The 20,334-nt window shown below is 43.9% G+C and overlaps 2 protein-coding genes across 4 annotated transcripts in view; both read right to left on the bottom strand.

Annotated features, from left to right (window-relative positions):
* Positions 1-9,764, bottom strand: part of LOC119458779 (muscle-specific protein 300 kDa-like) — a 72,087-nt gene extending 62,323 nt beyond the window's left edge. Inside the window, exons 1-8 of the mRNA XM_049671023.1 lie at positions 9,573-9,764; positions 7,919-8,170; positions 6,709-6,832; positions 4,922-5,127; positions 3,453-3,608; positions 2,263-2,424; positions 1,113-1,235; positions 143-343 (exon numbers count right to left, since the gene is read on the bottom strand). Of these exons, the coding sequence (XP_049526980.1) occupies positions 143-343; positions 1,113-1,235; positions 2,263-2,424; positions 3,453-3,608; positions 4,922-5,127; positions 6,709-6,832; positions 7,919-8,170; positions 9,573-9,764 (1,416 nt within the window). The remainder of the gene's footprint in view (positions 1-142; positions 344-1,112; positions 1,236-2,262; positions 2,425-3,452; positions 3,609-4,921; positions 5,128-6,708; positions 6,833-7,918; positions 8,171-9,572) is intronic.
* LOC119457858 (plectin-like) overlaps positions 9,704-20,334 on the bottom strand; it is a 110,354-nt gene continuing 99,723 nt past the window's right edge. For all 3 annotated transcript variants that reach the window (XM_037719612.2, XM_037719613.2, XM_049670495.1), the window contains exons 3-10: positions 17,830-17,891; positions 16,773-16,868; positions 15,761-15,844; positions 13,994-14,086; positions 13,219-13,406; positions 12,229-12,425; positions 10,314-10,550; positions 9,704-9,878 (exon numbers count right to left, since the gene is read on the bottom strand). In XM_037719612.2, the coding sequence (XP_037575540.1) occupies positions 9,838-9,878; positions 10,314-10,550; positions 12,229-12,425; positions 13,219-13,406; positions 13,994-14,086; positions 15,761-15,844; positions 16,773-16,868; positions 17,830-17,891 (998 nt within the window). In that variant the 3' untranslated portion in view covers positions 9,704-9,837. The remainder of the gene's footprint in view (positions 9,879-10,313; positions 10,551-12,228; positions 12,426-13,218; positions 13,407-13,993; positions 14,087-15,760; positions 15,845-16,772; positions 16,869-17,829; positions 17,892-20,334) is intronic.

Raw genomic sequence — 20,334 nt, 5'->3', positions numbered from 1 at the left:
TTGTGTGCAAACACGCTTGGGTGCATGTGCACATGCGTGTATCTGTCTATACATTTCTCTTTCTAGCGCGCATCTAGCATTGATTCAGCAGCCTCTATGAGGACACTACCACTTCAGACAGGTCTAGATGATAGCTCTGTACCCTGTGCTTCTCAAGCTGCTCCAGCACCAGAGTCTGCGTGTTCGGCACAGCGTAAGTAGCAATGGCATCCTCCGCCTTGTCGAGCCAGCGATCCAGACGATCCAGGTCAGCGTCCAGGGCACGGACCAGGGACGTCACTTGGGTCACAGTGCAAAGCCGCTGAGAGCAACGTGCTTCCATGCGAACCTGGTTTTCTTTTTCCTGTGGCAGGGTGAAAACATGCACGAGACGAAAATGACACATGGAGCACCATGAGGCACGGTCTACAACGTTTTCAATTTCTTAAAGGTTAGAAGGGCTTCCTGCTGGGCTACTTCGTGTATTACAGAAACGTTCCATGTTCTTGCGCCGCAAAATCTGACAACTCACATAGAATTAGAAGGTAACCGAACAGCCCTTCAGACAGGTTTAAATAAAGATGACAAACACAGCATCTTGACTTTGTCCTGTTTTAAGCGTTGTTCGATTGCCTTTTAGGAATGCACCAACCAGCCCAATTCAGCACAATCTTTCTGACATCTTACGTAGAACAGAAGAGAAAGGACACAGAAGAAACAGGAGTGTGCCTTAATGTCTATTCTCAACCCAAACACTCTTCATGGAGTTGCAAGCGAAAAAGAAAGTTACCTTAATATGGCGAATCATTCATCGACAATTGCGGCGAAAAAGAAATTCAGGTAAGCAGTATGATACCTTCTGCTAAAATTCTTTCTTGTGGTGATACTCTGGCAAACAGCATAACATTCCCGTTAAAAAAAAAAAGAAAATATGTCATAATTTCCTTATCTCTGTGGCACTGCAGATAAAGTCTGACATGTTATTTTCAAATTAAAGGACATTGAAAAGAAAAGCACATACTGCATTCTGAAGTCTTTTGGCATCACAATCAGAAACAATTAAATAAACAAAGCTCCACCAAAAAACATGATAAGGTATACCAGCAACAAAGGGAATTCAAACAGCCACAAACCTTCTTCATGTCAGCCATCATCTTGTCAACTTCGGTACGACTTAGGTCTCGAACCAGAACCTGAGCTGTTCTGGACAGGGCTTTGTACTGCGACCGCTGTTCTTCCATCGTGTTCTGGAACCTCTGTGATGTTGGGAACATAGAACAGATCCCCGACATTAACATCCAAGTGTTAAAATATGTTACTGACAAGTCCAGGGGAACACTGGTACTAGAGAATTTGCTGGCAAACTGCAGCTATATATGTAATTATGCTGAAGCCTTGAAACAATTTGTTCACCTCTCGGTTCTTTCAGCTTTTTTTCAGCTTAAAACTTCCAACCTAATTCATTCTGTACACATTGTGAGATTTTTGTCGCAAAGCAAGCGAATGTCTAATTTCTCACTTGAACTGAATGTCTTGCTTCTATTAACTTGTTGGTTATAACAACCATAATGTAAACATAAACCACTGCTGAAAAATATTGACAGAGACAAATGCATCACATTTTGTTGGCGTCAATGCTTTAACATGAGTCCAGATGTCTTCTTGTTAGATAAGTCCCTTCTCATCGAGCAAGTCCTGCAAACAAGACTTTTCTTGCCAATTAAATCCTGTCAGCAGATAAGACAGAACTCTAGCTGAGACTGGGCCTTGTAGAACGGGACTCATCTCAATAGGCAACTCTTGCCAACAGAACTTGTCTGTCAACAACAACCTGTCTATTTGTCTGTCAGTAGAGCAAGTCCAGCCAACAGACAAGATCAGAAGAGCTGTCTCATCCTGTTGTTGAGACAACTCCTACTATCGGAGGGATGCAACATTGGTGTCGGACTGAGGCATCCCCTGTCCTTGATCCCCCGCAGTTCCCAAATACAGGTTGTCGTCTTCCAAATACCACTTCATCTATGTCATCACAAAACGGAGATCGCCAATAACCAGCAGCTCTACAGAAGGCCATTCTGTACCTTCAACTGCAGAAGTTTTCGAAGCACAGTATCTGTGCATCTAAAACATACTCCCTCAAATAGCAACACGTAGTGGATACTTCAATGAAGGCCAACCATATCGCCTACCTAAATGCCACGCTGAGTGGCGAAGTCACGAAGAAATTTAGCTTTTTACCAAATTCTGTGTTCCAAAAGCTATCGTTATACTGGCTGCACGCACCTTCAGGTCTTCAGCGTGTTGTTCCAGTGAAGGCACGTCACAGGGCACATGGGCAGTGAGGAGGTGCTCTGCCTGCTGCAGCCAGAGCTTTAGGTTGTCCAGGCCTGTCTGGAACTGCTGCGTTGCCCGTAGCGATTCGCCGCTGCTCAGGAAGGGGTGCATCTGCATTGCAAAGATGCCCAGAAATAGTGTCAAACATTGTAGTTTATGGCCGGCCATAGCCATAGCCATAGCCATAGCCATAGCCATGGCTATGGCCATGGTTTATGGTGACATAACCATACCATAAGAACATTAATAAGTGTGAACTAGACATGGGCAAAAACGGCACATATACAGTGGAACCTCGTTGATACGATCCTGTATAATACGACTTTCGGATGATACGCTTCATTTTACAGTTCCTGTAAGATCGTATCAATGAGGTTCCACTGTAGATGTGAGCATATATGACTTTTCTCTTCTGTGTCCAGTTCGCGCTGTTTAACATTGTTATGGATTGCCAACATGTTAGGATTACCAACTAAGTTAGGCCTACACTGCCTATAGACAAATGGCTTAGATTTAAATCTGACTTTGTCTAGCTACCTAGCGCATAATGGCAATTACAATGCGACTGCGCTGCATGACGCATTTTTTTTTTTTCTTATACGCAGTGAGGTTGGGGAGATTTATGGCCGCATCCGTTCAATCAGGAGGATTGGTTAGAAATTCGGTAGCCTCCAGTGCAAATTGGTAGAGTTGGAAGGTATTTATAATCCTATTTGACATGACATCTACGTACAAAAATAGTAGCAAATCACTAGTTTTGTTTTCCATGGGTAATTTTCAGCTGCAGTGCTCGTGTTTGCAAACTGTAACACTTCTCACAGGAAGTAAATGAGGGCATGGAATTGCCAATCATTAGCTATATTTATAATCCTCCTCATTCGCCAAAGCTCGCACTCAATACAACAGCGTCTGTTGTGTGCTGATAAATCTCTAGTTTGACTCCCAGTAGTAAAGAAACTTTCTGAAGCTCTCATAAATCTCTCATTTCCAGAACAGCAACAAATAACGATAATATAGTTAGTGCACGTGAAATTCAGCCGCACTTCTTTCTTTAAACATCATAAGCGTGTGAAAAGCTTCAATGTAACAGTTGACCGCCACCCACACCACACACAGCTGACGTCTTGGGCAGCAAGTACCTGTGGATACAGCGAGTCCCATCTTTGCTTGATGGACTGAACTTGGGCTCTGATATTCGATGCAATGTCCTCTCGGCAGGTTGCAGCAAGATAGTCTCCCGACTCGACAACATTCTTCTTCTTTTCATTCCAGGCAGGAAGATCCTGGAAGAACTCCTGGAAGAGAAACAGAGAAAGATTAATGACCCCACTCATTCAACTGCCGTTCAGGAACGTAAAGACACAGTTTATATGTTCCTGAACACAGCAAGTGACTCTCAGTAAATAGCAGCTTAACCTATAAAGGTTAAGTAAAACCTGAAGAAAAAAGACAAAAGAGCTTTTTCAAAACACTGTGCCTCTGTGTGTCTATGTCATAAACATGATTGAGCTTTCCAATGTCACAGGCAAGGCCCACCTGTCATAACATCTTCAACATGAAAGTGTTGTACAGAATCATTCATTTTTTTGTATTATTCTTACAGTCATAGCCATGGGTTTTTTAAACACTTTCCACATGGAACAACTTCTTGCAATTGAAATTTTCAGTGCACTTTCATTTGTAGTGTTAACTGTGAGAATTGGTTCATCTCTGAATGACACTGTGCGTGCTTTGGTGAGCTCTGGAGTTCTCTCACTACATCCGTAACTCCTTCATTACTTCCAGCATGAGAGAGGTCAATTTCAAGTTTATACATGCTTCCCAAAATTAATACATATTGCACAGTGTGCTAAAATTGAAACTCCAGAGGAATCATGTGTAGTGACAAGCTTTCGTGGGCACTAATGCATCGTTGCTCATGAGTCCTCATGGTCAAGCAAACCAATGACATGTAATGACATAGTTCATTTCATTGCCTACCGCAACAAATAACAAAAGTGCCTAAAAGGCCTGTAAAGAACAGTTGTCATATTATTTTTCAGTCAACAATTGCTACCACATCCTAAGTATGATATTAAGAAGGGGCAGGAAAACAAATGTTCAAAAATGGGCAACAGGTAAAACTTCAGATGAAGAGTGAATGTGACAACCAAAGCTTTCACTCACATGAGTTTCTACTGGCAAATTTTGATTGATTGGTTGATTGACTGAATGGCTATTGATTGATTGATTGATTGATTGATTGATTGATTGATTGATTGACTGTGTTTAATGTTCCAAAGAAACACACAGAGCCTGAGAGGCACTGTAGTGGAGGGCTCCAGATTAAATTTGACAGCCTGAGGTTCTTTAATGTGCACCTAAGTCTAAGTAACCAAGTGCTTTTGTATTTCACATGCATCGAAATGCAGATGCCATGGCCAGGAATTGAAGCCGCGACCTTGTGCTCCCTAGCAGAATGCCACAGCCACTCATAGCGCCATCCAGCAAACTGAAATGCAACGTATTGGCAAAAAGACCCTCAACTACTGACAGATCAGAGAGGCACTGATAAGGTTAAATCGTGAAAGATTAACAAAACTTCAAAACATTTTTATAAGGACATTACCTGTTTCTGAGCAAGACTGGACTGGAGTGCGATTTCGGCCCGATCCAGCCACTGAACGACCGGTCCATAGAGTGTGTCGTACTTCTGCCACTGCACCACGACCTCGCTGAGAATGTTGCCGGAGGTGCGTAGGCGGGCTGACAGCTTGGTCCAGTGGTCGTGGATGTCACTCAAGAACCTTGCCTGGTCGTCGACCTCTTGAAATCCTGAAAGACAGCAGTTTGTGACACTGTTACTGGATGGCACAACGCTGAATGCTTGCAGTTTCTGCATGGCAGAAATCACCAGCCAAAGTGGTCAACAGGGGGCACACAAACCGGCAGTGATGGTGCAAACTTCTTTATCTAGGATTGACATATTGGCCACAGGGTGTTGGTCTCCATCTAATACATCACGGACTCCAGGCCAGTGTCCATGATATAGGAGAGGAGTGAATTAAAAGGGGGATCACAAACACATGCACGTGTTCGTGGTCCCCCTTTTTGTGGCAGTGCATTTTCAGAGCAGATGTGCCAAGTTGAACACTTCTGTTCTGACACACATTGGGCAAGGGAGCTTTGTCTCCGAAAGATTTCCAAGACACTGCGCCGCCATTGTTCCACAATGTTTGGAATGAAACGAAAACTCGAACAAAGGGATAAAATTTTGTTTTCTCATCATGCAAAGTTAGTAACACATTACTGCAACAGCAGTTAAAAGCTCGAAACTGTTTACACTGTCTGGCAGTCTTTTTGGTTATGCCATCGTCGTTGTCGTTCTGTTGTTGTCAGGCCAAGCCCTCGTTCTCAGCTTAATTAAGAGGAAGCATTAGCTCGAGCCCAACTCCGATGCCGCCTAATCAAATACATGTAAAACACAGAAACGCTTCTCTGAGATAACTGCTGGGCCGATTTTAATGAAATTTGTTGCATTTGAGAGGGAAAGTTAAATTCTAGAGACTGCTGGAAGCAAAATTTCAATTTAGGGCCTGAAACCTTTAAATGTAATTTTGTGTAACCTGTGTAATTTTGTGTAAATGTAATTTTGTCTAAACTCATTGAATGAGTTTAGAGCCGATCAAGATCGCTAAAGTCTGTCGATTTATTTATTTGGCTTTCTTTTAGACAAGGATAGACAAAGAACCTGTGTTGTCAAAGCACCGTGTGCTGCTGTTCTCTGTCTGTCCTTGTCTTCTCAGTGCAATTTATCCTAGGTAGCACTATCCTAAATAGTATGATCCTAAATAGAACTAAAAAGACAAGGATAGACAAAGAATGTGTGTTGTCAGAACTCAGTGTGTTGTCGGCCTCTGTCTGTCCTTGTCTTTATAGCACAATTTGTTCTAAATAGCACTACCCTGAATAGCACTAAAAAGACAAGAGTAGACAAAGAATGTGTGTTGTCAAAGCGCCGTGTGCTTTCGTTCTCTGTCTTTCCTTGCCCTTTTAGAGCTATTAAGAGTCCCAGTGTCAATGAAGCCAGGTACAACATTTCAAGACCGGCTTTAGTATCAAATTACAATATAAGTGTCCCACAACTTTCTTGCTTGCTAAGTGTCATTCAGTTACATGCAATAAGCACCTCGTAGAGCTTATAGATCTTTGAAAATATGTGTCGGTGCTCCTTTAACAGGGCCTGTGTCAACGTGTGCCTTTCTTCATCTTGGTCTGCTAGCTGCGTTGAATTTTCTGCAATAACCCATACTCAACTAGCTCTGTATGCCCTACTAAATTAGTCGTGTAGGTAGTCACTGGATGGAATAGGAAGCTACCAAGAGCTAATAATACAAGAGCGAACGAAGAGCTCACCGAGGGCTGATCCCCTCTGGCACATGTCCAAGGCCTCTTGGAGCTCCCTGAAGAGGCGGTCAAACTGCTGGAACACCTGGTCCCTTTCCAGGAGGTCCCTATGCCTTCGCAGGAGCTCCTCGACCTGAACCACAACGTCGCTCGGTTATGGCAATTCCCCGCAAGACAAGCAAAAGCACTAATGGCTATTCATGATGAGTAGAACATGCAGCATAGTTGGTACAGGTTTTCTTGCCGTGCCACTTAGAACAATTTGGGTCCCCTTGAGCAGGTGTGATGGTAGTCCAACCTCGAGAAAAGTAACCGATTACAATTACAATTACTGAACTCAAAAATGAAACTGATATTATGGAGACCAATTATCGTATTTTCCGGACTGCAGTCCTCGGACAACAGAAATTTAAAAGTTACAAATTTTAGCAGTTGTGTACTATCTATGGCTGCGGGCTATACATAATTTTTTTTTTTTAACATCGAAGGCACGCTTCCAGAAAACGAGGCCAAACTGCACCTGCATGAAAGCCAGACTAGAAACTGCTGCAAACAGAGATGTCGGATTCTGAAGGCGATGAAGACATTCAGGAGCCGTTTGTCAAATCCAACGTGCTTAATTTGTTTTGTTCTGACGTGAGTGATTTTGATGGATTTCAGAATTGACTCCTATAATTCAGCATCACAAAGGACCCAGGCTTTTACTGGTTGACAGTACAATTCTTGCTTACCTATTGTACAGTCATGGCAGACAAGCTAGAAAACCTACTGTCAGTCGAAGTTCGTCCATGCGGACTATACAGCCAAGTGCAGCCTATCTCAAAAAAACTCTTTATTTTAAGCTCAAACCGGCCTTTGTGACATCAGGTGCAGATTATAGTCTGGGAAATTCAGCAATGCTGCACGACCATAACTGAACAATTACTAAAAGAGCGATCAATTACTTTTACGTTACTTTTCTCACGACTCTTACTACCATTGCACAAGTTGGCTGGTACAAAGGCCTGTCTCTTATGTATGGCCTGTGCTGAGTACAATCAATCCAGCTAAAATGCCACACGGTGCTAATATCAACCTTCGAGTGCAAAGGCAGCAGGTCAGCACTAGTGATGCACTGGTGGGGTCATGACAAACACAACCATCGTGCACCGCACCAACCCCATCCAGAAAAGCACGCAGCAGAGCTACTCGACCATCATCACACCAGCGAGTCACACACCTGAGGGCGAGATCCGTGCTTCTGTTCCAGCTGGGTGACGTGCTGTTCGACGGATCGCACGAGCGCCATCAGCGCGAGCTTGCGGCGCTCCATCTCCAGCAGCAGCTGGCGCTTGCAGACGAGCGAGGACAGGGCTTCGAGCCGCTGCTCGATGTCGGCCAAGTGCTCCGGAGCCACGGTGGCCACGACGGTCGGCGACGATTTTTGGTCGGCCAACCACCTCTTCACTTCGTCCAGGTCGCTTAGGATAGACTGGAATTTGGCAAACGAGAGACCCTCACTTAGGGACAGGTACCAGCGGGATGGTATCCTAAAAACAAGATATGCTTAACCCCGCAGTCCCATTCAGAGGCACTGGTCCAGGCGTGAAAATGCAGAAGTGCAGGGAAGAGATGGGGACGGGGATCATCATAAGCAGAGGTAACTTTACAAGATAAAATACAGATACGTAGAATGCTAGATTGCAAGAGATATATGTATTAAAGATTAATTAGCTCATGCAGGAAAGGTGCTTATTTGTCGCTGCTCTGGTTCTAAAGAAATGCCATTAGCAATAGCCATCATCAAATTCTAAATGAAATGCTAATACAGACAGCATTGCCAAAAAAAAAAAAAAACGCGGACTACCATGTAAGCAAAGACAAAAAACAGGGCGTGTTCACAAAACTTCTCTGAAGTAAATGTCGTCCGTGATTAGCCATCACCACAGAGATCATCCAGTTACCGTCAATAGCTATCGTGAGTGACCAGTGCTCAACCATCAGCCAATCAGAAAATTCAGATTGATTATGATATGTCTGACAACATGCCTTACCACAGGACACTGAAACTTTGACAAAGACAATTTTCAAGGTTGGCATTGAAGAGATATGGCAGGATAACAGAAATCACCAGCATAGGTTCCCACAAGTCTGATACTGCAGGCAAGCCATCATGTCACGAGCAAAGTTACAGGCAACGAATGCGTCTACCACTGTTAAGCTACTCATCAAGCTTCAGAATCATAATTAATGTTTATGTCAGGATTATGAAACACGTGTTACAAGAAATATTGCAGAGGGTCCTGTAGTTGGTGACTCTAAGGTAAGGTTCTTTATACCAGATGTCCATGCCCTTGCTTAGTTCATAAATGTGGGTTAGGATGTTGCAATGTCAAAGAGCCTTTGATTAATTGATTGAGTGGTTGATTGATTGATTGATTGATTGTACAGAAAATACTGATACAGACAGAGCACTAAAGCAAAGAGATGACCACCAGTTGAAATAATGTTACAAAATCTGTGGTTAACACTTAGTCAAGTGCATCTTTCTCTTTGTTTCATCTCTATCACTTCTTCAACATGACGTCTTTTAAAGAAACTGATTTGGTCTTAGTAAGAATGATCTTGTAGCGCATTCCTATGGAAGGTCAAGAAAGCTCACAGATTAGCCAGCTCTAGAAGATGACGAAAATAAAGAGGTGAGGTCAGTGACATGGCACTGCCAGCAGAACGATTTTGAATGGCCAAAAGAGTCAAACATAATTTCCTGGCACACCGCCTCTACAACCTCATCATACAGAGACACATGTCGCAGCGTGTTCTATTACCCGTCTTATAAACATTCCACACATCTAGTAGAAGAGTGGGCAAGCAGGGCACGGAGTTACCCTTACCTGGTGTTCGGCCAGTTTAGAGGCTACGGTGGCAGCGTCCATCTGTCCCAAAGCGAGCTTGTCGTTGCGAAGCCTTTCCTCGGTCTGCGCCAGCCACTCGGCAACCTGAGCCAGTCGGCCCGGAAGGGCGGCGTCCAGCCGCCTGCGCCACTGTGCTAGTCCGGATTCGACTGCGTGCCAGCGTGAATCCATGAGTGGCCACGCTTGGCTCAGTACGACGGTGCTGTCTGCTCGAGCTGCACGACGTCCCAGCCTGGCATAGAGTTCACGGTGCCCGTCGAAGTCTCGGCACAGGTTCAAGTAGCTCTGCAGAAACAATAGAAAAATTAATTAATCCATTCTGTAAGAAGGTTTAGCGGAAGGGTGATCATGTGTGCTACCTATGCTATGGCCAAATGAATCCAAGGAAAGCATAAGGAAAACTATTCTTTTTGTTTTGTTTTTATTTATGCTTTTCTTTAAATAAAATAAGGCACTAATCAAGAAACAGGAGCTTGACCATCACTTTTTCTCGCACATAATCAACCATTTTTTTTTGCCAAATATGTGCAGTGCTACTGTGGAACTTGATTCACCAGCGACAAAGCAAATGCACATGTGCAACAAATGACAAACTTCACTAAGTCTTCACTATGCAACAGTACTCATAACATGCATGAAAAAGCAGAACTAATGTTTCAAAACAGTACTCTGCCCAGTCTCAAACGATGTTAATTGTTTCTCAAAGACGACCCGACCCACCTGGTACTCTTCTCGTAGGTTGGTGAGTGGTCCTCTGGAGGATCTGCAAGGTGGTCTCGGCCCGCTTGAGGAAGGACTCGAGCACCGAGAGGTCGTCCTGCCCTGGGGCGGCCGACGTTGGCGAGGAGACGGTGGGCGAGAGGGGCTGCTCCGTGGCATATGTGCCAGGATACTTGTGCAGGAACTGGGCCACATAAGTCATCACAGACCTCTCGTCCGGCTGGTCCACATCCACGTCTGCGAAAGGGAGCAAACAGAACGCAAGTTTTCTACATACAGTCCAACCTCGATATAACAAAAATGTATACAACGGATTATTGGATATAACACAGTAAACCATAAAACGCTTCTCGCTGATAACAGCATGTTACGAATGTACGCCCATAACGATGTTCGGTTATAATGAAGGTGTTTTTGTGTCAGATGCGACTTCGTTGTTGCAAGGCACGACTGTACATGTGGTAGCCCGGCGTGCACTGCATGTGGTGGTCCAGTCTTTATCCAAATGTCCCCATAATCCAGCAAGGTGGACAGCTGGGCAAACTGGTTATGATTCATATTATGAACGATGGAAAAATAAAAATGCTAATGCAAGCAGAGGCGAAGATAGGACAAGTGCTGACCCACGATTGAAAATTTTGCAAATCTGCACACGTAGACAGTTACAATAAAACCAGTTGCAAGCAATAGGGAAATGTTTCTTTTAAACATTTCAGCTAGCTGGTGATTTATCTTGTGAGTGACTGATTGCTTGTCCATCAAAACGTTGACTTTTTCTCAGCCAATTTATATGTGTTCTTTTTAATGATGCTGTTGCTCGTTGAGCAAATAATTATGCGTGTGGTTGAGCTGCATATAATTTGCTGTAATGGACAAGGGACTATGCCCGTGGGCATTATGGACTATGCCCGTGGGCGTTTGGGTATTATGTACCTATCTTTTTTTTTTTTTCAGTTGTATTAATAAAACTCATGACTGATTCATCAACTGACTGAGTGATTAATACTTATTTGTACCCTCAAGGTAGAACATTACAGAGGGGAGTGGATTAACAATGGAACAAAGTTTAAAATTGACAACAGCAGAACACAGAAAATAAGTGTCAGACCTACAAATATACAATAAGGGGCCACATTTAAAAAGCTCCCCCCAAAGAAAAGAAAGGGGGAAAAAAAAGTGGGACAATACAAAAAATAACGCTTGTCCATTCGTGTGTTAAATTTGGTATGGTAGAATGAAACAATGAAACATCTCTAATTCTGGAAACAACACAGGGAAGGCAGTTCCAATCATGGCATATGCGTGGAATGAAAAAAAAAAAAAAAGGTTTTGCTTTTACAAGCCATAATTCCCACTTTATTTCTGTCATTACGAGTGCATCACTCTCTACCTCGACCACAAGATCACAACCGCAATCAAGTGAAGTGGATCAAGTGAAGTGCCACTGTCAAATCTTTGGTAACAAAGAAGCACACCAGGTGGCATGCGACACACTAACTACCACCTGCAGCCTCCTTAAGTGTGCGACACCTCCCTTCTCGCCACCAGCGACAGTGCCAACTGCTCCCATCTTCCACACCAGGTGACTAGGGTTGCGCAAGCACATGAAGGACAGCATTCCCAATAATGCCCATCCTACGCCTTCAGGTTTGGCGAGCGTTTCACCAAATCCTACTTCACAAAGCCCGTACTGGTTTCGCCTTTGCACCGGACATTATTGCACATTGGCTGGCACAAAAACAAAGGGAGAGCAACCAAGAAGATGGCAATGATATTCCAATCCCCAGTTAGGCTAATGAGCTATTCTGTCAATAATATGGTCTATTTATTCATTCATTTCTGAGATCAAATCGTGAGGTTTGATTGATGTACACAAAAGAAGGAAGAGCAGGAACGTGCTGCCCTTTCAACGCACCCTCGGGGTCGAGTAGCCGTGGGATGCCCAGCTCTCGGTCGGCAAGAGAGAAGGCCCTTTCCAGGCGGTTTCGAGCGTCCATCTTCTTTGCAGAGTCCAGGTCCACCAGGGAAGGTTTGATGCAGTGCACGATGGCCAGGAAGGCCAGGCCGTCCCGCCAGCTCGGTCCAAAATCATTAACTTGGACACCGAACCGCCTGAACAAGGGCACGGAAAGCGTTCTCTATAGCTCCTGGCAACAATGCATACTGACAACAATGCAGTACTGACAGATATTTTTGAAATTATATAAACTGTACCACACCCTTCTCACGCACAAAAGAATGACACATAACTAGTACGAAGGCTCAGAAACACTTTTAACATATTTTGATTCGAATAGTAAAGTTGGTCTTGATATGCCAGCCAGACAGGCCTGGCGTCATCGACGTTACTGTGGTGTCACGATAAAGCGCAGAATTTGCCAATGTCGAGTAGCAACAAGGCTAGGTGTGATGACGTTGCTAAAAAAAAATATAAATGAAGAGTGCTGAACGTGTTTCTCCTGTCTGCACTTGTGTGTGGCAGTTGTAGCGATCACATGAAGACTGTGTATCACAACGTCGTGACACATCTACCTCCTGAGTTACCAAAACTGGAACTGGTTCATCGAAGCAAGTGTTATAGTAAATGTAAATTATTTAGGGTGTGCCTATGCTTGGTGGTACTTTTTTGGGGTTTAGAGCGTTTTCACCTTCATTTAACATAAAAAAAAAGAATGACAAGTCGGATATCTCCTTTAACCACGAGCAAGCTTTCTAAGATTCTAGAACTGGGTTTTGTGACAAGTTCGTTTTACGAGTGCGGAGCTGAACGCCTGGTGTCAAAGGTATTGATGCAAAAACAGGAACAGCTAGAAAGGCACGACAGAAATGTGCATACAGCCTGTTGCCTACACCTCAGCAGTTGCGTGCAACACCGTACTAGATGCGAGAACCCGTCGTGTCTTACTGGCTGATGCTGTTCTTGACCCAGTGCAGGAGTGCCTTGCGAGCGCCACCCTTCCATCGTTCCGCAGCAGACGGCTTCCTCGGAGAGATGGGTTGAGCGGCAAGTTGCCCCTGGAGGGTGGTCGACTCCAGGGAGCTGTCCTCGAACGAGGCTGGGGAGCCGGCGAGGAGACGAGTGTGCTCCTCGATCTGTGCGGGAGAAGCAAGTTTCGGAAACAAGGTGTGCAACAACTTCTACACCCAGCAACATTGAGATCCTGTAGATGATCAAATCAAATCATGGTGTTTAACATACCAAAACAACACGGGCTATGAGAGACACTGCCAATGAGGGGCTCTGGATTAATTTCGACCAATTTCGACCTCCTTAACGAGCACATAAACCTAAGTACACAAGCGCTTTCACCTTCTGCCCCTACCGAAATGCACCCACCATGGTCGGGAATCGAACCCACAACCTACCGCTCTGCAGCAGAATGCCACAGCCATTGAGCCATTGCGCCAGGTAGCCTGTAAATAATTTACTACCAGTTTGCCCTATCAGTTTTTTTTTTTTTTTTCTGCACAAACTGAGGCTTCCACTAATAATTCATGGCTATTTTTTTTACCTGTGCTGATGTCCATATCAAGAACATTCATTGCCAATCAGATTTCTTAAGATGTGATCAAACCAAAAATGGGCTGAATTTATTCTGTGTTCATACAGCAAACCGAAAATACAATCCCTGCATTTTCATCAATGAACTGTCCAAGCACACCACAAATTGTGCGCTTACCTGGAAGTGTAAAATGATGGTCCATATGAGACCAAGTACAATGGCAGGCTTTCCGTCCACGACATCTGTGGCGTTTATGTTGACAAGCTTGATCTGAAGCGAAGACAATGTGAACGCCCAATGAACATCTCTCTTACTCGCAATCATTCAGCACAGATATACTAAACTGCAACATTAAAACAGAGACATCTCTTTCCAGATTTTCCAAGATAGCGCCATGCTAATATGTGGTCTAACAAATCAAATCAACCATTTATGTATCAAGGAAAGTACGTACTTCGTATTGTCAAGGGTTTGTTCTTCACGTCCCTGTTGAATGTAACTGATCAGTCAGACAGGTTAACCATACAATTCCCAGCTTATGAAACACGGCATTTGACGGTTTCAAATGGTTGCATATGACAAGCAGACAACTGTGTGGTTTTGACCCGTTGGACTCTCTCACTCTGCATGGCCTTGCACACATTTGAATGAGTACTTCTATCATGACATCAGTTCCACATTTCACTTTTCAGTCACAGTTAGTAGCTAGTACGATGCAGTGCGCATCGTACTAGCATGCAGTTCATTAGCCCCTAAACATCGAATCCCTTACTAGCTTTATTTTCACTTTATTTTCAATGCATTGAAATAAAGATTCCACTGCTAACTTAATTCTGTTCGAGTGCATATAACATTTCTAACATCTGTTAAGTGTTTTTTTTTTTTTTTTCTAATCTTATTCGAGAGTTTTCCCTGCTGCATAAAACGTGTGAAGCATGCATGTTATGGGTACATCTATAGTTTGCTATGAGCGATGAAGTCCAACAGGGATCTATGGTGCAGACCATATATGCACAGATGGTAGTCAGGTGGGTGGCCCGAGTTAACCCCACTTTTGACAGGTAGTGGCACCTTTTTTTGGGGGGGAGCACAGTCCGGACAACTCCAAAATAAATGTGGTTAAAGTGCGCCCTGAATTTTGCTACACTCGACAGATATGCTTTCAACACTCATGTAAGCCTCTTTTAGTGCCATTGTGCGTCATTTATATTTTATTATCTTGAGCTGTACCATTACGTATACCCTACATAAGGACTAACTATGGATTATATTAATTTTCTTACATTGCTAGGAAACTGTGGACATAAATAAAGGCTGATGATGATAGCATCACACCATTCTACTTACACAAGCAACTTGTTCGTGTTGATCTACTTAACTTACAATAGTAACCTCGTTAACGAAATAAAGAAAAAGAAAGACATTTTGCACGTATTTGCAGGAAGCTATAGTAATATCTGCATTTTTATTATTATTATTATTATTATTATTATTATTATTATTATTATTATTATTATTATTATTATTATTTCTTGTAATTCACTTGTAATCCCCCTTTATGTTAAAAAAAAAAAAAACGGTCCCCTGTCACAAACTTTGAAGGGTTCTGGAAAATAGCATGTCATTATATGTATCAGAAACAATAAAAATTTATTGATTCATTGAGTGATTGACTGATATCTCAAAAAGCAAAAAAAAATAATAATAATAATAATGAGCGATCAAAGAAGTGATCGACCCAATTAATACATGCTCCTAAAACACCTACGAATCTACACGAGAGAGAATATATTGCGCGGCCACCGCGTTAGACCCCTCCCTTCAAGTTCCAAAAACAACATTGACGGAATCGAGGCTCTAAATCTGGCATCCGTTCTGTTTTCCGCCGCCAAGCTAGGCGACGCGGGCGGGACAATCTCGGCGCAGATTCGAGAGGCCACGTACCCGTCTGTGCTCCAAAAACCGCAGGACCGTGTTGACGTTGCTGAGAAAATGAGGCCTCCGCAGAATGCGTGCGCGTTCCCTCGGCTGAAACGAAAGAATTGGTGTAGATAAGCAATGACACACAGCCATATAGCCACACTTGTCAGCATATATCTGGATCGTCCTCAAAACATCTTCAGTCTTTAGAAGGATCGATACGGAGGAAATGTAGTACATAACAGAAGGTCGAATACTTGGGTGTGTGCGCGTGTGCTGTGCTCGTCGAGTACTGCATTGCCCTGTTCGCGTCGTTCCAACCGAAAGCACTGGGTGGTTAGCTTCTTCTTGACTCGCGTCACACCCACAGTATCGCGTGAGATCAATCAAACCGCTACGTCGTCAAGCCGCTGTTCCATTTAAATCAGGCGAGCGCGAATATCCGTTGCAACGGGAAGTCATCATGATGCATTCCACACGAAATTCAAAGATAACCGTTTCATTAAATGAGCCGCAGTAGAACAATCGGATGGATCGGTTTCACGGACGCACGGTGCAAGTCTAATCAATTTATTGCGAAGCATGGGAGGTCAGTTTAACGGTTTATTAGGCGGATCAGCCTCACCTGATGCCGCGTGGCGTATCAAAAACAATCATACAATTTTCCATCGAAAGAACTCTGCATGACCGCAATCTACATAAGTGAGCATCGCGCCCCGTTTTGTTTACTAACTGCGTCATACATTGGGGAAGCGCTGATTGGTGTTTCCAAGTCACATGGGTATCCCGGCGTTCCTCGTGCGCGAAGCGCGCCAAATTCGAAAGCATGGGTAGTCGGCGCGGAGCAACGACATTGTAACGTCTAAATTAAAAGCTCCTGCACATCATGACACTGTTCCACGACCTTTACATTTTCGTTTCATCAACACGCTTCTTAGACTTCCAGCGAAACCTTCTGAGCTTTCTTTCTTTTTTATTTTTTTTTCCATAAACAATATCGTTGAGAAAACACACCCAGAAAGGCGAGCGCACTCACCAACACTTGTCCCGATAGGCATTCTAGTAAAGCTAAGAGCTTCGTGCCATCTCGTAAGTCCTCGATGACGTCGTCTACTCGTAAAGGGGGCGTTCTCTGAAAGAAAAAAAAAGAACCAAAGGAAAAGGCAGCGTGTCAAATGGAGACGCAACCAAGCACAATGCAATATAAGAATCGCCTCCATGCGAAAAACACAGATGCTCCGTGCTCATGTACGCGCTTTTGAGCAGGGATCTTATTGCAGCTGTCAAACTGGCGGGCAACACTGACGCCTGACACTACCGACAAAATCCAGCGAGATGCTGTCGCTGTCAAATTTCTGTGGAACTGTCAAATTATGACAATCGGAGAGGACGTAGCAGACCTCCGAGCCCATCAGAGATGACAAGATGACCAATTCGACAATATGGCGGAATTTGACAAAGTCTATAATACCATCAACATTCTGGGACGTGTACGATTTGCCTTCTAGTGCATTGCCAGCGTACATTGGAAGTTGATGTATTGCGACAGATGCTCTGGGGTGCGCCCCCCTATTCAGGCCATCGTCAAATTCCGTCATAGTGTCACATTCTGTAATGGCGGAACTTTCAGCCAATCAGAGAGGCCGTAGTAGCCCTCTCAGCCAATTAGAGCTGACAAGATGGCGAATTTGACAATGTCTGCAGATGTCTGATCTTATACCGGTTCGGAAATTGAATCGTTTCCTTGGCCTCGCGTGATTGGTCAGAATCGAGTTTTCGCTGGCGAAAGCGCCACTCCGACCAGTTACGCTAGGCCAAGCGAACGGTTCGCTCTCCGAACCGTTATAAGTGCGCGCCTCAGGATAGCACGCTGGTACAGTTTTTCTTACAGAGCCCTAAAGAATTTTTTTTTTTTTGCCTCCGACAGTATCTGTGATCTCTTTTTGCGCCTCTCTTAATATTAATTTTGTAGTTTTTATTCCACATTTGGCACAAATAACGTTATTCGCGGGAACCAGTTGGCCACGGGAAGAATTCACTTGCGACGCCCTGAAAAATTACAATTCGTGAAAGGCGTCCTGGAAAGTCCTCACCTGTGAGAGGAAGTTGTTTATCCAGTTCATAAACACTTTCTTCTGCACCCGCTCTTGTTCATCTGCAAAAAGACAAAGAAAGAAAATACGCTTATTTGTGAGCCTTAAGTAACCAAACCAGTTGCAACCAGTTGCAATCACTCAATCGAGAATTCCAATTAAATGTACATATTAGAATCCTCGTGGACAATATGTTGTCTTTTCCCGCTGACCGAATGCAGAGAGAAATCAGAGAAAGTGGTCTACAGTCAACATAATTTGAAGGTGGGCTAGTAATTGGTTGATAGACTGCCGAATGCAGTCACACGCCACTGTTCTCTACTTTATGTTATTCCCGAGTATATATCAGTGGATCATGCATTCTAGCATTCTCCTCGTGAACATTGTACTTCTTTGTCCGTTTCTAGTCTATTCGCCACACTATCAGAATTCGTCTACAGCCTGATGAAGCGTACTTTTGCTTTCTTTCGTTTTTCTTTCATTTATTTCCTTTGTCTGCGTTCGCGCAAGCCTACGAAACGCGCGTCCGATTCAATGGAGCTCGACATACATCTCTTACTTCTATTGAATGCCGCTTGTTTACGACATTGTGCGGATAGAGGAGGTGTAAAAAAAAAAAAAAAAAAAAAACTTTTTTTTTAAACCTCCTTGGTAGATACGCGGGTTACATTCATCGCCTCCGAGATTGGGCGGGTGGACACCAATCTCAGAGGCCACGTTATAGTGGCGTGACGCTCTGTCTGGCTTGTCGGCGGCCACGTGTCTTGCTTGTCTGCGGCCCATTTTGTAACTGTTCCGTGCCCATTGCATGATTATTTTGCTATCACAGGCCCACCGCAACAATGCAAGCGTCCAGAATTCGCAATGTAAGTACAACGCTTCAATGACAGAAGACGCACCGATGAGTTACTGGTCGACAAAAAATAATAATAGTAGTAATAATTAAAATAAATAAATAAACCGAAAAGGACGTTGTAAATTTTTCTAAAAAAAAAAAAAAAACACGCGATACCCCGCACGACCTTGAGCAGTAATGAGAAGCCGAAAAGTAAATAAACGTTAACGATGACTGAAAAAAATATCGGCCGATATGCAACTGCAGGGCTGTCTCGCTGCCAGGCCCGACAAGGAAAGATAACGAAATCACCGAGTCACGTACACGGATCGAACGCAGCCAGGCGTGTCCGTTTTGATATAGTCATTTGCAAGGACTGATGCACTGTACCGACGGTGACATTTGCATCGCCGTCGAACAGATGGGGCGCGCCGTCCTTATATAACCAACGGAATGGCGTAACCCGATCAACGAAAGAAGTGGTTAAGGTCATCACGTACGCAACTAGCGCACGGAATACATATATATGATTACATGGGCGAAGTGCACTGTCGGAGAGGCATGCTGATCTGCATGATATGCCTGCGTTATACACATCCCTCTCTTGGTATCTGTAAGTGTCAACGCGCGATTTGCATGGCAATCGATCGAATGACGTGCATATCATGTTTAGCCATTGGTCAAGACCACGAAGGGCCAAACCGAGGTTGAAGGATATCCGGACGACAGTCGGGCGTTCTTCATAATTCACGCTACGCGTCCGTTATGGGCTCTGGCCATACGTAGTCGAGAAAGGTGAAACCAGATCGCTGTCTACACAATTTGGAAGAATGCGCGGTGAGTGAGCACAGCACAAAAGAACCGAAGCAGCCCTCTATAACGAACACCTACGTGAATTCAAGGTTTATATTATTGCCTCCGAGATCTGGCGGCGCGCGGTGAGGCCATGCACTTATGACGAAGAACGATTGTCGAACTGGACTACTCAATGCTGCTACACCATGTGGTGAGATTTTACCGCTACTATGATTCCACTTCGGTTAGAGATGGCTCCAATACGCCACAGCTGAAGTATCATTACGCAATTAAGCGTTAAATTCCAAATAGTTAATCGATAACCACGGTGATCGATCTCTCGAAGTGACGTCAGGAAAGAGCCGTCACTTTTGCACTTCTGTTGCATCATGTCTGCAGGTAAAGTTTTGAAGAACCACCATGGGCACGCTAGCACGCTACACAAGCAAGCAATACATGTGTTGCATGCTTGCGTTGTGCTTACTGCAGCACATGACCACCTCTTGCAAAGCCTGAAAAGCTACACGCATTTCTCGTAACGCTGTATATGCGTGCTGGGTGTGAGTGGGGGTAACGAATTGTTAATCTGTTATTGGTAGGCCGGAATCGGGAACGGCAAAGTGAAACGCATCAGGTCACGAAAATCAGAATAGCACATAGTTGTCAGGAATACATGTCTTCAAGTACTTTCAACGATAACACATAATGGGGAGAAATGAGCTTCGACTTCCGTGTATCATATTACAGTTATAGAAAAAAAAAAATGTATCGAAAGAAGACTTCATTGATCTTTGCCGTGAGGTGAAAAAAAAAATGCGAGAGAAATGATAAAACACGGCGGAAAAGAAGACGAAGTGTAATATACCTTTGCCGGC

Source organism: Dermacentor silvarum, chromosome 7 (genome assembly GCF_013339745.2).
Source record: "Dermacentor silvarum isolate Dsil-2018 chromosome 7, BIME_Dsil_1.4, whole genome shotgun sequence".
Taxonomy (NCBI): Eukaryota; Metazoa; Arthropoda; class Arachnida; order Ixodida; family Ixodidae; genus Dermacentor; species Dermacentor silvarum.
The sequence above is the reverse complement of the archived record's forward strand: the minus strand, read 5'-3'. Positions and strand labels throughout refer to the sequence as shown.